This window comes from Pundamilia nyererei, unplaced genomic scaffold (assembly GCF_000239375.1).
Source record: "Pundamilia nyererei isolate P.nyererei 1_Seehausen unplaced genomic scaffold, PunNye1.0 scaffold00002, whole genome shotgun sequence".
Classification (NCBI taxonomy): Eukaryota; Metazoa; Chordata; class Actinopteri; order Cichliformes; family Cichlidae; genus Pundamilia; species Pundamilia nyererei.
In genome coordinates, this window is record NW_005187403.1 from 603,236 (window position 1) to 621,754 (window position 18,519).

The 18,519-nt window shown below is 39.5% G+C and overlaps 2 protein-coding genes across 4 annotated transcripts in view; both read right to left on the reverse strand.

The window, feature by feature from the left end:
* The window catches only part of pla2g3 (phospholipase A2 group III), a 6,022-nt gene extending 4,073 nt beyond the window's left edge, over positions 1-1,949 (reverse strand). The window contains exon 1 of the mRNA XM_005720507.2: positions 1,243-1,949. Coding sequence (XP_005720564.1) covers positions 1,243-1,762 — 520 coding nt within the window. The 5' untranslated portion in view covers positions 1,763-1,949. The remainder of the gene's footprint in view (positions 1-1,242) is intronic.
* Positions 1,950-4,572: 2,623 nt separating this feature from the next.
* Positions 4,573-18,519, reverse strand: part of rph3aa (rabphilin 3A homolog (mouse), a) — a 41,853-nt gene continuing 27,906 nt past the window's right edge. For 2 of the 3 annotated variants that reach the window (XM_013909040.1, XM_013909039.1), the window contains exons 4-16: positions 18,303-18,386; positions 17,710-17,854; positions 16,770-16,955; positions 16,406-16,633; positions 16,227-16,306; positions 13,601-13,675; positions 12,004-12,113; positions 11,788-11,914; positions 9,884-9,937; positions 8,181-8,332; positions 7,670-7,751; positions 7,487-7,583; positions 4,573-6,036 (exon numbers count right to left, since the gene is read on the reverse strand). In XM_013909040.1, the coding sequence (XP_013764494.1) occupies positions 5,903-6,036; positions 7,487-7,583; positions 7,670-7,751; positions 8,181-8,332; positions 9,884-9,937; positions 11,788-11,914; positions 12,004-12,113; positions 13,601-13,675; positions 16,227-16,306; positions 16,406-16,633; positions 16,770-16,955; positions 17,710-17,854; positions 18,303-18,386 (1,554 nt within the window). In that variant the 3' untranslated portion in view covers positions 4,573-5,902. The remainder of the gene's footprint in view (positions 6,037-7,486; positions 7,584-7,669; positions 7,752-8,180; positions 8,333-9,883; positions 9,938-11,787; positions 11,915-12,003; positions 12,114-13,600; positions 13,676-16,226; positions 16,307-16,405; positions 16,634-16,769; positions 16,956-17,709; positions 17,855-18,302; positions 18,387-18,519) is intronic. The other variant, XM_005720033.1, reaches the window with a different exon arrangement.

The window sequence follows — 18,519 nt, forward strand, 5'->3', positions numbered from 1 at the left end:
ATAGATAGATAGATAGATAGATAGATAGATAGATAGATAGATAGATAGATAGATAGATAGAAATAAAATATAGCATTTACATATATTATTTACCCAAAAATCTGAATAAGGTTTATTGCCTTGTTAAGGAAGTGTGGATTTATCTTTTTGTTTGCTGTGAAAAACTGAAACTTCAAACAGGTAAAAATATATGTATAATAATATCAACTTTTTAAATGCTTCTTCAGAAAATTATTGAATTTCATTCAAATTAAAGACAGTCTAAATGGTCATTTTAGTGACTAAAATTAGCAGACGAGAGCTAGCAGAGGTGAACATTAGCAGAAAGCTATTAGCAATGACATACCTGTCAAAGCAGCCATATCCTGGAATATCAAGGGGAGAATTATTCCCCATAGAAATTTTTGTAACGGGCTGTAAACATACTTTTTAATGCAGGGATGTTTTGCTTTTTTAGTATGGGAATCTACTCTCTATTTAAAGAAGAGGGCTTTTGAAGAAGGAAGTAAAGCAACTGTAGTTTTTGGCACTTCTGCATAAGCCTCACTTTTCAGCTCCAGAGAGTACAGCTGTGATATTACACAGAAGAGGGAACACCCACTACTTTTTCTGTCTATATCTATATGTACTGCATGCCATCCATCTATTTCAGTTTTTCCTTATCTGCTTCATGGATAAAATATCTACCCTGGACCCATTGTGAGACTAATTTTTAATTTTGGCATTTATAAATGAAATTAGCTACACTTTATGTAGAGACACAGTTTAAAAGATGAATACTAAACACAAGGATTTAGCAAGCAAGAAAGGCAGAGGTCAGTTAGTTGAATTATGGGAAATATATGTCCCTAGGCTGTTTCTGGAGTTTGGGAGAGAATGGGCTAACATAGTTCACTGTCTGCGGCTTTCATTTTGCTCATTTTAAGTCTGTCTCTTGCATGTGTAATAACTTTATGGAATTGCTAAACTTGTTTCATCAACTCATTAACACAGAGTATTTTTAACCCCATATCACTGGTTTCCAACTTTTGAAAGAAATGAAAAATATGTACTTGTGAGCACCATAGCAAGTCGTGCCCAACAGATCAATCAGAATTGAAAGAAAAAATTCAGAAGAAAAATTAAACATAGTTTTGTTTTTTTATCCTTTAAATGTTAGAGCAAACTTTAGTATTAAGGCTCCAAAGGTGGGAAGCACTCCCTGTACATAAGTTCAAAAACGGAGTTCATGGATCCACATACCCAGATCTGAATATGAGGGTGCCTTGTTGCCAGAGCCGCACCAGAGAGTCCCGGGTACAATAAAACCGCGCTTTACACGCTTATGTATGCTGACCTCTGACCTCTCATCTTGACCTTGAACACGAACACTCCTCACCGACCTCTTTCCTGTGGGTTCCCCGAGAGACGCCAGGGAGACGCACTGCCCTTCTGTCTCTAACACGGAGTCCAAATGGACATTTTCATTCGGATGCTCTGAAAAGCCCCGCGCGCGCTCCCGGCACAGAGACAAATAGTTCTGGGTCACCGCTGTGTCGTCGCTCCAAGTGCAGCCAAGCAGAGCGCGCTCCCCGGACCAGGCGGTGTGGTACAGCCGCAGAGATGGAGGTGTCTGCTGCGGGTCGCTACGGAGAAAACTGTAGTGCATTTCTCCGTTAGCAGAAACTTTAGTCCACGTGCAGAGAACCGAGGCTGCTGCTGCGGTGCAGCTCAGGAGTAATGATGTGCAGATGAGAGTAACAAGTGGAGCGATGCGCATCATGGTGGCGGCGGGTCGAGGAGGACAGCAGCTGAAGGAAACAGGCTGGGGAACGGTTTCACTTCAGTATTGTTGTTTCACTCTCTGAGGACTTACGGACAGATCGACAGATTCCAGGTCGATTTTAAATGAGAAGAGGAGGAGGAGGGTGGTGAAGGAGGAGGAGGGTGCTCGGGTGATCCGGTGGTACTAAAATAAACACCAAACCACCCATGTGACCTGTTAGCATAGCCAAACACTTTACTCCCGCCCCCACACAGCCACGCAAGGACACACACACACACTATCTGTCCCACATCACAGACAGTGACCATGATACACACTATTGACAACACCCACCAAACCCACCCAGACACATACCCACAGGCAGCACGCTGCTACCAATCTACAAATGTATCTTTAAAAGTGATAGACACTCCCCAAAAACATTCTGACAACCTTATCAGTGTTTTCTGACTGACAGATGGAAATCTCTTGGAACTCCTGGGAGATTTGCTTTTATATTCAGTCCTTTCTCACTTTCTCCAACCTATGTCAAGGCAGAAACTTTTAAACCATAATCCAAAAGCCTGCCTGCTTTTGGATTATGGACCTTTTACTACTATTTCTCAATCTTTTTTTTTAATTGACCTAAAGTGAAGCACTGCCCTCTTATGATCTCTAATCACAGGTTATGTCATTAGTGTTAGGTACACTAGGCTGGTGCCAGATTCTGTTGTGCTTTTAATCCTTTATGGGATAAATTCAACAAGCTGTTAGAAATATTCCTCAAAGATTTTGCTCCATGTTGACAGGAGCTGTCAATTACACATCCATGATGTAACTCTAGTTCAACCACATCCCAAAGGGGATCTGTTGGTTTGAGATGTAGTGACAGTGGGGACCATCTGAGTACAGTGAACTCATTGTCAAGAAACCAGTGTCAGAAGATTTGAGCTTTGTAATGCGGAGCGTTATCTGGCTGGAAGCAACTATCAGAAGATGTATGGTTATAAAGGTCCTCAACAACACTGAGTAGTTAGGCTGAGAAGTTTAAATGGTACTCAGTTTATACTAAGGGGTCCAAAGGATGACAAGAAAAAAACTCTTTTGATAATTTGATGCAAACTGTAGCCTCGGATTCCTGTTCTTAGCTGGCAGAAGCATCACCTAGTGTGGTCTTCTGCTGCTGTAGCCCTTCTGATTCAAGGTTGAATGGGCTACGCATTCAGAGATACTCTTCTATATACTTTGGCTGTAATGACTGGTTATTTCAGTTACTGCTGCCTCTCTCTCAGCTTGAAGCAGCCCGTCCATTCCTCTCTGTCTGCTGGCATCAACAAGGTGAGAACTGCTGTTCAGTGGATATTTTGGGAGAGATAGTTGAATAGGAAAACCCCAGTAGAACAGGATCTGAAATATTCAGAGCTGCCTGTTTGGCACAGACCAACAAGCATGCTTTGTTCAAAATCACTGAATCACCTATTCTGATGCTCAGTTATAACTTCAGCAGTCGTGATCATGTCTACATGCAAAATGCACTGAGTTTCTTCCATGGGATCTGCAGGTTACATATTTGTGTTAATGAGGAGTTAAGCAGGTGTACCTAATGATGTGGCCAGTAACTGTATTGCAGTGAGCAGCCCAACCAGGCAGACTGTTCTCTTCAAGTGTGCCTAAAATAGTATTTGAGTGTTGACATAGTTTTGTGATAGAGAAAAATATAATCTGTAATCTTATATAATCCGTGGACCCAGAAACATCCTCACCTACAGAAGATACTTGAACTAAAAAAATGAAAGACCACAGATGGTGTTTTGTGTCCATTTGACCTTTTTTTTCCACTCCGCTTGTCTCGTTCCAGGGTCATTTTGTCTTTTTTAGCAGTTTTTATTTTATTTTTCAATGACTGCCACACTCTGTAGTCCTTTTGCATCTTGTTTTTGCAAGCTTGCATACTTATGCTACATTGCTCTCTTTCTTATGATTTTTTTTGTTCTTTTTTTGTGGTTGTTTTGTTTGTAGTCATTGAGTCTCCCCTTGCAATTTGTGTCTTTTTAACCTCTCATTATAGTAGGTTTCCTCTTTGTCTATTTTATTGTCATTTCACCTCTCTTTTGGTGATTTTGTTTACTGTTGTGGTCATCTTTTATCCTTTTTCTCTTTTTCTGTTCTCTGTTTGCTTCTTTTATTACCAGGTCATCTGTCTTTATCCCTTCTTGTGATTTTTGTGTCATTTTGTGTCACTTAGTAGCCATTTTGCATTTTTATAGCCATTTTATCACATCATTGTTGTCTCTCGTGTGTTGCTCCTGTGATTGTTTTGCTTATCTTTATATATTCATTTAGTCTCCTTATCTTTTTGTTGTAATGGTCTGTAATGTGTTTGTGTGTTGACATTTTTTGCTCTTGGTTTTTGTGTTTGCATTTTTTTTTCTAGAGTCAGTAAAGTGTTCATTGCCATTATATAGTTTGATGCAGACCTTTGCAGAGTTTCACGGCTTAATTCTACACAGCCTTTTGCTCTGTCTGAAGGTCTTGGAGTTGAAATGTAAATATTGGAGTTCTTGCCAGGCCTATCTTTTCAGCTGTGGTAGAACCTTTCTGATAACATCAAAAGTGAGATCATAGCTCGTAGATCATTCAAGATCAGACTTTTTTAGAGTGTAATGAGTCTATAAACTTTCCCCCAGTTAGACAGAAGAAGTTTTATCAGGAGAAGTCAAAGTTCACAAATTTTTCAGCTGCGTGTCTGTCTGAGCTGATTGGTTTGAACCTCACCTGATTCAGACAAAGTTTATGCCATGTCATACACAACAAATGCCGAGCAAGTTTCATCAGGTCTTTATTTATTAGCCATGTGTTGCTACAGACATGCACCAATATCAGTACAGACAGGACAATGTTGAATATGTAACTGAAAACAACCTGCAAATGTATATAAGATATACCTGTGGAGCAATATTTCATCATATTCCAAAAACAGAACTTCCGGTGACCAGATATTCCACTTTATGTGAGACTGGACATAAAGTGGAACCCTTACTTAAGCCCTTAACTCCCTCCTCCTATATATTCATATATTTAGACAATGTCACACATTTTAATTAGTTCTATTAGTTCTTGTTTACCAAACTCATCTCCTAAAAGTCTCACAAAAAATAGAACAAGAAAAATGATCAATAATAGATTTGCCAGTATATATGGATGAACACCTTTTCAACTCCAAAGATGAATACTAGACAGAACAGTGTTGTCCGTTTAAATATTCTGAACAACTGAACATGAGGTATAACCCTTAGTCTCTGGGTTCAAATTCACACAGGCCACATTGTGCCTTTTCCCAACATTTAGTTTCCTAGGATCTGGTCAACCTAACAGCCACTGCATAATTAAACTTGTTTTTGAAATAATCATTATTATAATTTCATGCAGAAACATTTTAGGTTGTTGAATACTCCCCACATGCATGGAAGAAGGTGATGTAGCGACCATGAAGATATGGAAAACAGTATGTTATCTGCATGTCACATGCAAAACAAATGATTGTTCACTGCAGTGCCTAACGTAATATTTAACAGATGCATAAAGCAGAATAAATATGTACTACAACACATGAAAATAAAAACATAACACCCATACCCAAACAATATGGAAAATCAGATGATAACACATGACCTTAGGTGACATGGATACATATCAATATCAGTATGTGTAAGTTCTGTAGATACCAAAATAAAATCAATCAATCAGTCAAAACACAGTGAAAATGGGTGAGAGACAGAAAACTGGAAATACCGCTTCCTAGGACTGAGTAGAGGCGCACTTCATTACAACATGCCGACTTGATGACGAAAATAAAGGGCCGTTATCTTGTCCATAAAACACGATAATCAGTTCAAACATTACTGCATGTCAGAATATTTGTTTATAGTCTGATACAGTTTATGATATGATAAACTCCTTTTGACAAAAAGCATAAAGGTCAACATCCATGTTGGTCACAAAAAACAATAGTGCTTAAAATGAAGCTTTCATATAGCATTTTGCAGCAAACTACATTGAAAGCAAGAGTACATTATTTGTCTACCTGCACTCATGGAAGACATTTTACAGAGAGATATGGAGAAAAAAAATACAGAGAAGAGTTGAAGATTTTAACTTTCAATCCTCAAACTGAGTGGTGTTGTCATTTAGAAGAACATGCCAACGCTCAATCTTCTTGTCTTTATTCTTGAGGCATTCATACCAGTGCTTCAAACACTCTCCTTTAGCCTGGATGCCTAACTGACAGCCACCTGAAGGTAGAAAGGAAACCATTATAAAAGATGAATATTTGTCTATTTCATTATGTACAAGCTTATTTCTAAATTTATAATACTTGCAGTGGCAGCATGTTCACATCTGAGGGTTCCTAAAACAAGGCAGATGTATAGCTGTGGGCTAGGCTTTAGAATTGTGTAGTGGTCAAACTGTGCTAAGATCAGTCAATGGTTTTCTGATAATTGGCCAACTTCTATATAAATTGCCTGGACAGAAAAATGAAAATCTTTGTGACACTAATAAGTCTAATAATGCACAACATTAGGAGCTTACAGAATTGACTGCATGTAAAAGACAGACACAGATACGTGGTCTTATAAGTGAAACCTATGCAAGAAGGGCTTCAAATCTTTGTCTTTGAACTCGCCAGCAAGGGGGTTCTCTGGTAGGAATAAAAGTGACGGTTATATATGTCTGTGGGCAAACAATTCTCAGCAGTTCCAAGTGAGTTCATGGCTTTTAATACTGGTTTCAAGTTATACTAACTACAACATTAAGTTCTTTTTATAGTTTATGGTACTTATTAGAGTCAGAAAAGAGGATAAACCAGAGCATTCTTATTAGCTAACATCCTGTGATTGACTAGTCATTAGAACACTCAGATCCACCCCTCACTTTCAACATCCAAAACACCATGGTGATGGCAGTTACAACAGCCAGATTGTGGCTTCATGACTGGACTTAACTAACAAATACGTGATACAACAGTGGCTACATCAATACAGTAGTGTAACAAGTGTGTGCCCCCTTCCCGATTTCCTAATGTTTTTCATATTTGTTACACTAACATGTTTTATATCATCAAACAAATTTTAATATTAGCCAATGATGTCCTGAATGATTGAGTTGAGCTCAATTTCACTGTTCACTGCTGTCTATCAAAACATCCTGAAGGAGAATGTCCAGCCATCTGTTCAAGCTGAAGGGCACTTGGGTTCTGCAGCAGGACAAATGATCCAGGACGCAATAGTAAGTCCACCTCTGAATGGCTTAAGAAAAACTAAATGAAGACTTTGGAGTGGCCTAGGCAAAGTCCTGATCTGAACCCGATTGAAATGCTGTGGCATGACCTTTAAAAGGTGGTTCATGCTTGAAAACTCTCCAGTGCGACTGAATTACAACAAGTCTGCAAAGATGAGTGGCCCAAATTTTCTCTGATTGGTAGTTATCGCTAACGCTTGATTGCAGTTGTTGCTGCTAAGGGTGGCCCAAGCAGTTATTAGGTTTAGGGCACAATCACTTTTTCATTCAGGGCCATGTACGTTTGGATTTTTTCCCTCTCAATAATAAACACCTTCATTTAGAGACTGCCTTTTGTGTCTAAATTTGTTTGATGATCTGAAACATTTAAGTGTGACAAACATACAAAAAATCAGGAAGTGGACAAACATCAATAAGGATATGTGATCAAAGTTATTAACTTACCAATAAAATCATTGGATTTCCCCATGTCATAGTCCCAGACTGAGATGTCAAGTGTTTTCTTGGCTAGCTCACCATGCTTAATTTCATAACTGAACTCCTATAACATAGTGACAGAAGAAAGTTTATTACAAAACTGTGAGTGAAATCTGGATGGGCAGAAAATGGCAAAATCCGCAGACTCACCTCATTAAACTCTGGGTTAAGTGTCTTCTTTTTGATCTGTGTCTTGTTTTTAGCTTTCTTTCCCATGTCTGGCTTGAGACATCTATCAAAGAGGACAGAACAACAAAGGTAAAATGCCATCCCTTGGGAATGAAGTTCAAGATTTCTGGGAATGTTTATTTACTTTGTTGAGCTCACTGACTTTGCTCGAAAATTTAACATCTATTTAAATGTTAACGAAGCACATTTCAACAGTTAAGTCAGATTAGCAGTGATAATCATAATCAGAAGTCTATTTTGAGTTTATTGCATATTTTTAACTTTGACGGGTCTAGGCTAGTTAACTTAAGAAACTGCCACTCCAGCTTCATATTTACTGAGGAGGCAAGATGTGTTACTGATACTTGTGTCCAATTCTTAGCAAAGCAAAGTTAAAAAAAAACAAACAAATGAAAAAAGGATTTCCCCACTGTCATAGAGAGTTTATCTATGTAGTGACATTAGTGCAGATGCAGCTGGAAAAAACACATACACTTTGACAAACGGGTCAGAGTATCCATTGGAGTCCATTGCAGCCAGGTGAGCACATCGGACCACACCCACTATCAAATGACTCTGCTGGCTGTTGTACATCAATGATATCAAGATACGGCCCCTCTCCTCTGAGTTTTCAACTTCTTTCAGCTGTGAACACACATGCGTAAGTGACATGTACCAAATAACTTTAACATAAATAAATGAAAACTATTTCAACAAATTTGTCTTTGTAGTAAACACACTAAAATATGTCACTGGGATAAATCTCTACCCAAAAGTTCACCATGGAGTTCCACAGGGTTCTGTCCTAGGACCTATGTTTTACTCTGCGATGGCTGGAGAATTTGCATCTGTCTAAAATGTAACTAGAAGTACAAATAAGGATAAAACTATGAATTTTTTTTTTTAAGTAAGTTCTGTTAAATAAGTTCCTCCACATTTGATGGTCTTCAGCATAGATCTTGGTTTTCAGGCACCCCACAGATTTTACACAAATCTTCACATATTATTTTTTCCTCATGAGTCCTTCCACCTTGACAAGATTCTCTGTTCCAGACGCATTGAAGCATCCCCACAGTATAATACTCTTAGTGTACTCCTAGTGTGTTTCACAATGTGGATAGTTGTCTTTGGGTTGTGCGCCACTTCCTTGTTTCTCTAAACATAAGCAGTGTCACTGTGACCAAAGAGCTCTATTTTCAGCTCATCTCACAAAAGGATGCACGCAGTATCCAGCATCCATAATCTTTCTCCAGCCTGTGTTTACTTAGCAAGTTTTTTTTACTGTCGTAAATTGGACGATAACACTGAGTTTTAGCGTCATTTCACTTGAGACTTCATCTCAAGCCACCAGCTGCTTTCTATTACAGAAATGTTGGGATTCTCTTTTTAATACAGTAAAATCTTGAACCTACTTTGTAAAGCAACATGTTCTTGCTTTGTTTATTTTTTTATATAGTGCCAATATGAGTTGAAGTTTTTCTCTTACTGAACTGAAAACTCATAGTTTTTGCCTGGATAGTGATGCAACCACTTTCATGCCTTATTTGAAAGACAATAAACCACAATTTGAGTATCTACTGAGGCAAAGTGTCCTGTTCACAAAATCACATAGTAAGATATCTGTATAACTTACTGAAACTCATCAGACCAGTTTTATGTAAGATAACATGAGACAAAAGGATTACTGGGACAGAAAAAAGTGAGATCTACCATGGCTGTTAAATGAATATAACTGATGACAGAAAAAGTTAAAAATAAATAAATAAAAAAATGATCAGTAACATCTGTCTGATATAATTAACATAGAATGTGATCAGGTCATTGTCTGGCACAAAGGCAGTTCACAGCAGTGGTTAATAAGCAGTGGTAATACTTGGCTTCACCATAAGAGCTGAAGCCGGGGAATCTGAAGAAACTACTTTAGGCTACAGTACATATATACATACATCCTTCAGATAAAACCTGAAAATAAGCAAATGCAAGATACATCGAATAAAAGAACATAAGTAACATCAGTATAGAAGATGTCTGTAAAAGGAACAGTGGCCTTAAGTATATTACCTGATTTTTTATTTGAAATTGTGTAATGTTATATATTTTACATTTACACAAATGTAGCTTATATGTTTTAATTTCTATTTTTTAAATACGTATATTAACTAATGCACAGTGGTGAGATCTATGTGAAGGTCTTACATCATCCTCATAAAGAGCCATGCCACGGATGGATCCTCCTACAGCCTTCTTCACCTGTACAGAGAGCAAACCATCATCATTGTCATCATCATCCTCATCATGATTGAAGCTAGAGCCTTTATCATTAGTTTGTGTGTATAGAAGTAAAATAGGAAATGTCCCTGTTCAAGGACTACTTCAGCATTTCTTAGTATAAGAACTAAAACCCGGGAAAACAGCTATTTAAGCACGGTTAAAGATCAGTAAGTAACATGTTGTATCCCATTTCCATAGACCATACAAAACTTAAGGTGTCAAGCAGAATCCAGTCATACTGTAGAAAATGCTTCCCTGTTTCCAGTATTTATGAGAACTTTTCAAACAATTCGTCAAAGACTTTCACTTCTACAATGTGTGGCCTGCAAACTATATGGACAAAGTATTGGGGTACCTCGTAATCTTTAATTTCAGGTTTTGTCAGTGTGCATGCCACAGGGTAATAAAACTGGACACCAAGCTATGCATACTTTTTCCATATACACTATTAAGTGTATATGTATGCATAAAGTACAAAATAATACAATTTATCTCTTCAAGTGTCTAGCCATTTGTGATTAAAACATTCACGTTTAGATCCATTTAAGGTCCACCTGAAGATGTTCAGTTTTCAATGAATAAAATGTTATTATATGAGCACTATAAATAATAACTGTTTTAAAACAGCTGCTCTGGTGGTTAATCCTACTAGAGGATCAGCAGACAGACCTATCACGAAATTATACATACCGAGAATTCCATTTATACTAATGTTTTTAAAAGGGAACTAATGCATCAGATGTATTCTTGGCCACCAAAGTAGTTTTTGTCAGGGTTCCTGGGTGGTTCACCAGCTGTATTCAGTTCATGTTCAGTTTATGTTCCACATTCATATTTCCCGCTTCACCGTGCCAGCCCTCTGTTTCAGTGTCATTAGTTCTACTTCCTGTTTCATTATGTTCAGCTGTGTTCTCACCAGTCCCTAATCATCATCATTAGCCAGTGTACTTAAGTCCTCAGTTTCATCCTGGTCTTTGTCGTCTCATTGATGTTAATGTTGTCTACTCTGCACGTGTGTTCAGTTCAGCCAGTCATTTCAGTTCAGCGAGCCATCTTATGTTCAGCTCACCTGCTCGTCATAATAAGCACCAGCCTTCACCTACCTGTGAGTCCAGCGTTTGGGTCCTCCTTTCCTAGCATCCACACACAACACCCCTGACAGTTTTGGGTGATTTGTGGTTTTAAAAGATTCTCATTTGTTTTATACTGAGCCTTGGTGCAAGCTCTCAGTTCATTCACTATCTGAAACAAGCTGTTTTAACTCGCTCCCCCCTTAAATTCAATTTCTTTTCATTTGTTGTCCCTTAAGCAAGTTTAAACCGAAGCAAAATGGGACTTATGCAGCTATAGCCAGAGCTGTGTCCCCTTGGTGTCCCTAAGGTAACCAATTACACTGTAATGAGTAATCTTGTGGACCAAACTGACCACGTACCTACACCAAGCGGAAAATGTGAAGATTTCACTCGATTGCAAAAGTACTTTATGCCTTTGGAAGCAGCAAGTTACTAGTGCTTTACTAAAATGTCTAAGGAAAGAACAAGATAAGATGTTCTGAACTGCTTTGTCATCCTCTAAGATGCTGTTTTGCACCAAAATACAAAACAATGTGTAACCTTCATTTCAGATAATGTGTGACTCACAGTTTATCTCACATCTCTTGTGATCTGTACTCATTTTTGCATCTCATGTACTTGAGCTGTGCTGTGAGTTCATCTGCCAGTGCTGAGTTAAACTTACAGAAAAACAGTAGCTAACTGTGTGCCTTATTAAGCAAATATTTAGAGCAGGTCAAAACCTCATCGTATTGTCGGTTTTGCCCTCAGACTTACTGGGATCACTCTCTCCAAACAAACACTGAAGTTCTTCTTCTCATTAAATTTCAGTTTCTTGAGGGCCACTCGTGTCTCTCCTATGAATTCATTGTGTCCAAACTTGTCCTCGTCACTCACCGAAAGCCTGCAAACAACAAACGATGCACTCCATGAAAGCCTCTATTTTGATATAAGTAGCAAATCAGTGTTAAAGTATGTAAAAGTCGTTCATACCGGAGGGTTTTGCGTGACATTTCTTCATCTGTGATGCCATGGTAAACCAGGGTTTCATTCCAAACAGGATTCAAGGTGTTTTTAAGTGTCTTGGTACGAAGCTTATTAGACTAAAGATAAGAAATTCAGATGAATTTCTCAAGTAATAAAAGAAACTGAGGAATAACTGAGAACCAATGCCCATCAGAACATCAAACACTTAGCTCAAAGCAAACTGATTATTCTATTTCACTCAAAATGACACAGTACTCCTATCAGCGATGTACCAGCCAACCTAAATTTAAGGCTATGAGCATTAGTCAGTTTGTTATTGCAATATTATATAATATAAGAGCATTTCAAATCAAATAAATTCACCAAAACACCATCTTCTCAAACAGGATTGTCATTAGGAGCTTTCTAACACTGTATTTACATTTATTGGGTCACATTGCGTACATCCCATCCTCCAATTTTCTGCTAATGTCAATTTCTGTTAAATTAATACAGTTGGTGAAACAGTTAATCAATCCTCTGCTGAATTTATAAATTTTCTTAATTATAAAGAAATGAACAGTCTTAACATTTCCATCGTAGCTTAATTTTAACGGAGAGAAAAATCCAGAAAAAAATCACACATTTTTTCTGTTTGCACATATTTACAAAACTCTCTGAATCTTTACGGTTTTTCAACTGCTCCTCGGCAATTTGAAGCTATGATCTCTCCATAGATTCTTTAAATAATTGAAGTCTGGCGACTGGTGTGGTCACTCCATGATCTTAATGTGCTTCTTCTTTAGCAACTCCTTTTGTTGTGATATGCTTTGGGTCATTGTTATGCTAAAAGAGCCATCCATGTGTTTTGGCTGAGGGAAGGAGGTTGTTGTCCAAAATTTTATGGTACCCGATGGACAGGTAATCTGTGTGTCTTGTGGGTGCTGCAATATTTCAATTACAATCTAGTGTCTTACCAATGGTGTTCTGGGTGACTGTGGTGTCAAATGTCTTCAGATCATTAACAAGGTCCTCCCATGTAGCTTTGGGCTGATTCAGCACCTTTGTCATTATCATTCTCACCAGGCAAGATCTTGCATTGAGCTTGAGGGTGACCAATGGTCATTTTATAGTCTTCCATTTCCAAATAATTGCATCAGCAGTTGTCACCTTTTCACCAAGCTTCTTGCTGATGGTCTTGTGACCCACTGTAGCCTTAGCGCAGGTCTACAGTCTTCTCACTGATTTCCTTTGACAGCTCTTTGTTCTTGCCCATGGTAGTGGGGAGGTTGGAATGGAAGAAACTGATTTTGTGGACACGTGTGCTTTATAACAAATTGAGATCAGGAATATCTAAAAAATGATTAACTGATTGACTGTAATCTGAGAGCCACACAGGTACACAGCAAATCTGTGGGAGCCAGAATTATTGGGGTGGGGTGGGGGGTTGAATTCTGCAAAACGTACAAATTCAGCAGGGAATCAAATAATTACTTCCTACCCTGTATATAGGCAAAATTTTCCTGGCTATTCTGCCATATTTATTTGTACATAAAGATTAGCTTGTTGTTTTTAAAATCTTACTTCTTAAATGAGTAAAATAAATAAGTAAGCATGTAAATACCTTACTGGCTCCAGGTAACAGGTGCAGCTTAACATATGGGTCTGCAAGTCCATTTGAGTCCATTGCTTTTAAACCCTGAAAAAAACAAGAAACACAATGCTTGGATTCATTCGAGATGAAAATGTTATTATTATATTATTATTTTTGTTTGTTTTTATTGTTAACGTCTCTCATTTGACCTTGTTCTGTCTTGTGTATACACTGTATTTAAATATGGATGTAAGTTCAGGGTTTGAAAATGAAGCCTTAGTTTCTAAATTATGGCTCCCATTAGTGTCTACAGTGATGACAAAGCATTGCATGCTCTATGTGACCCACTTTGAGATTGACAAGTCTCAAAGTAGACTCAGTCTCTGTGCTTGTGACATCGGGTTTCAGAATGCTCAATGAAAACATTAAGCTCCTTATTTCTTCTTGTCTATTCTCATTTCTTCTTGACATGGCATGTCTTGTCCCAATTGTCCCTTCTTGTTCTTCTTGTCTCATTTTGTCCTGTCCATTATTAGTTTGGTTGGACCTGAGATGTTTTGTTTTGGCACATATTTTCCTGTGTTGTATTGTGTCCTTTTGTCTTCTCCTTTCAAGTACTCATTTACCTTGTCCCACTTTATAATTTTTATGTTGTTGCTTTTCCAGCCATCACCTTAAATGTTTTGTTTTGTCTTATCTTCCATATGGTCTGTTTTTATGAGATGAGATGAGATGAGATGAGATGAGATGAGATGAGATGAGATGAGATGAGATGAGATGAGATGAGATGAGATGAGATAGCCTTTATTTGTCAGTTGCAGGTCTTTTGCCCACAACCGAGATGACAGACCTTGCCGACCGTACATACAATACACAAACATCACATTGGGGAGACAGGTCAGGCTAGGTAGCGAGGAAAAAAACATCGAAATGTGTAACACAAAAGGATAATACAGGAATGCACAGATATCAACACAACATAGCACAATAAACACAGACAAGCAACATGGGAAAGTGTTCCAGTGTGTACATCTGATCTGGGATCGCTGCTATCTTCGACTGCGCCTCCAGCTGACCCGATGTCCACATCAGAGGGGAGGTAAGCGTTGGAGGTGGCGTTGGATCCGGGGTAGGGTGGGTGATGCGTCAATGAGTGCTTATCAGTATCAGTATATGTATGTGTGTGCGTGTCCATAGTTCAGCTGAGACAGTGTCCTTCACCCTGCCAGGCTAAGTAAACAGTTTTCCAGCCAACCCAGGTAGCCTTGCATGGAATGGGAAGGAACAGACTCAACACAGTCGTTATCAGGGAGTTTTTGTTCGGCTCCAGCCTTGAGCCCACAGCTGGCGCCAAAGGGGTAGCTGGATTATGATGGTAATTTTTCTTTTGCAACAACTCGTGAGAATTTCAAAGCTGTTCTTTAACACTCCGACACTGGTCTCTCAATCTCCCGTTGGAGAACCGCGAGCTTCCCCATGATGGTATCAAACTTGCGTTCCGTGGTGTTGTCATTCTTTTGCTCAGAGAGCCGATTCTGAGAACTCACGACTGCAGTCAGCTGTTCCACGATGTAATCCAACTTAACAAAGGTGTTATTCTCAGCAGGCCTCTCCCTGATGTAATCCAATGTACACTCAGAGGTGTTATTCTGAGTATTCACGGCAGCTGTAAGCGTCTCCAAGGTCTTATCCATACTGCTCTCAATGAGCCTGTTCTGAGAAGTTGCGCCTCGTCCCATCGTTTCAATCCCAGCAGGCAGCCTTGGGGGGGTTTGAACAGCCGGTTCCGCTTTGTAATTCTCAGATAAGCCAGGGCCAAGCCAGCTCCGATCAGCAAAAACCCTGTTATCACGGTTCCGAATAGGTAGATATCTTCAGCGTCCTCGATCGACAGTCCCGCCAGGCACACGATCCTCCATGTCTGCCACCCGTCCATCGTGTATCCGGCAGGAAAGTCCCTCCAGGGCACTCGGGCTCCCCCGAGCCCAGACTTCTCGTTGAGAAAAAAGGGTGTCAATAGCATTCAGAGACCAGTTGATCAAATCCATAATTCTCTTTAGGTTTTAGAAACAGACTGTGAGAGAGTGTTCCAGGGAAAGTAATACAAAAAACACAAGACTAGACAAGGACATAAAAACTAAGCAGGGAAGATAAGGGAGAGGAGAGGAGAAAAAGTGCGTCCGCAGAGCCAAAACACAGATTTTATCTTGTCTAATCTGTCTGCATAATATTATTATTACTATATCATTTCCAGTCTTCATTAATAATGGATTGCATTTATATAGCGCTTTTCGAGACCCTCTAAGCACTTTATAATTCCACTATTCATTCACTCTCACGTTCACACACTGGTGGAGGCAAGCTACAGATGTAGCCACAGCTGCCCTGGGGCAGACTGACAGAAGCGAGGCTGCCATATTGCGCCATTGGCCCCTCTGGCCATCACCAGTAGGCGGTAGGTGAAGTGTCTTGTCCAAGGACACAACGACCAAGACAGACAGAGCTGGGGATCAAACCGGCAACCTTCCGGTTACAAGATGAGCTTCCCAACCCCCTGAACCACGTCGCCCGAATTACTTATCTTGTCCTATTTTAACTGATCTTTTATTTTGTGTTGTTATCTCATTTCTATTGATACATGTGTATGAGCGTTCACCTTAGCTTTAACAATACCGCAGTGTAGTGCATGGTTCTCCTGTTCATAGAGTAGACTGAACTCCAGAGATCCCAGAGTGGCTGTAAGAAACACACAGACATACACGTTGCAAAAAATAAAAGTAATAATACATTTGTCTTCAACAAATAAAGGTTTTAAATTTTGAGGAATAATCTTACTGGCATCATCTGAGTCATAGTCATTGTTGTCTTCCTCTGTTCGATCTGGTGGGGGTCTGGGAGGAGCAGGGTTGTTGGCAGGTGGGTTAACAGGTGGACCAACTCTGGAGACAGGCTTATGAGATGAAACAGAGCCAGAGATAACAGGTGGTCTTTTTTCCTCCACAGCTGGAGGGGGCAATGTTTCTTGTCTTTCCGCGTGATGGTTCTCCATACCTGCAGCAGGTACTTGAGATTTTATAAAACATAATCAGCAGTTAACACAATCTGAAGTGTCTTTTTATGTATCAGTGTTCATTTGGAACATTTAGAAATTAGCCTTGTAGTGCTGGGCTTATTCTTAGAAGGATCAGTGTGACTTTACCTGAGTTAGGGGTTGTGTGCTCTGTGTTTGCCTGAGGTGGTTTGGAGGCTGACACATGTCTCTCTGTCTTCATTACAGCGGCTGGATGGGAATGACCCTCATTACAACTGTCAGCTGTTGTTTTTGCTGTCTGTTCCCATTGTTCTGATCCAAAAGACTTGTGCTGCTGTGACCCTGCAATGCGCTCTGGGAGTCAAAGTAAGATTATCATCACTGTTAGAATAACAACGACATGTTTCACTTCAATAGATGCATTACCGAATGGGACTGCCAGGTCCCCCTGGGACCACTAATATTTCATGGTGGAAAGTTACAACTCCAAAAGACAGAAAATAACCACAAAGAGACCAAAAAAAAACCAAAAATTAGTAAAGTGGTCACAAAGAACTTAAGTACCTCTACCTTTGACACATTGCACCATACTGCTTCAGTTCCTCATGTGGGTGGTGGGTGCAGGACCAACCAGAGCCAAGCTGGGCCCTGTGGGTTAGGGCCTAGTCACCAGCACTCTCCCCCAGGTCTGACTCCAGGAGACTCCCAGTAACCCTGATCCAAGCAAACTGCCATTGCCATGCCATTGATATCTTCTGAATTGTACTTAGTTTGGCCCTCACCTCAGGTGAGCAATCAGGTTGCTTTGGGAAACCCAACCAGAGACAAATTGCTCTGGTATCATTAGGGATCAACCTCTACCACAATAAGGTGGCAATTTTCCCCTTTTTTTTTTTGTCTGACAACACCTTCAAAAACAAGGAGATGCATCCCAAGATGTTTATACGCTAATTCAGCTTTTAAATAAAAATAAAATAAAAGAAGCATATCTCTGGCATAAGATCAAAAGACAACTCGTATTTAGCTCTTATGGTTTTTATCAGTTCTTAAGAGGCATATCTGAAAACCCATGCACAAATGTGAGAAACATTCACTTCCAAAAAAATACCGTATCCCTGATGTGATCCACTGTAGCCTGCTGGAGTAGAGCAGTTTTCTGTGCTCGACTGTCCAGGTCTGGACAGAGGAAGGGGGGCAGGCAGACCCAGTTGCTCTCTTCCTTTAAAGAACCAAGCTCCTGAACGCTTCTGTACCTGCAGTAACACAAAAATTTGCATCACTGGAATATTTTGCAAGAATGGAAACAGCTCACACGATTCAAACATGTGTAACATGTGTTACAGGGACAGTGCTTTGGCAGATATTGTATAGACATACTGTGTTTTTAAGCATAGCTGAAGTCAGTTTCTAGTGGCCAAAATTTTAACTCCAATTTATTTATTTAATTTGAATTCTTTTATTTGATGCAAAAACATGACCTCTTTGTATCTGCAGAATTACTGAGTACTTATTCTGTATGAATGATAGGAATGAGCATTTGTTTAAAGAGTTTGGGCTCCCCAGGGCAGCGACCTCAGCAAGCACAACATCATCATAAAAACAGAATTGTGTAACAGTATTATCGTGACAAAAGACTAATGGCAGACTAATGTGGCATAACATGGTTGGTGAATCTGTTCTTCATCATTCCTTTTCCTTCACCTCTATCTGTTCATTGCAGATCTGGCACAGCCACACAGGGCATGTCCTGCTGTTGCTTGAAATTCCACACTTGGTACACATATGCTGCAGGAAAGGAAAAATAGACATTAAGACATACTCGTGCACAGAGTTGCAGTGTCACACAGATTTAGTCTTCAACAGCAGGTGCGCATAAAACATAGGTGTCAAACTCTGGCCCGTGGGCCAAATTTGGCCC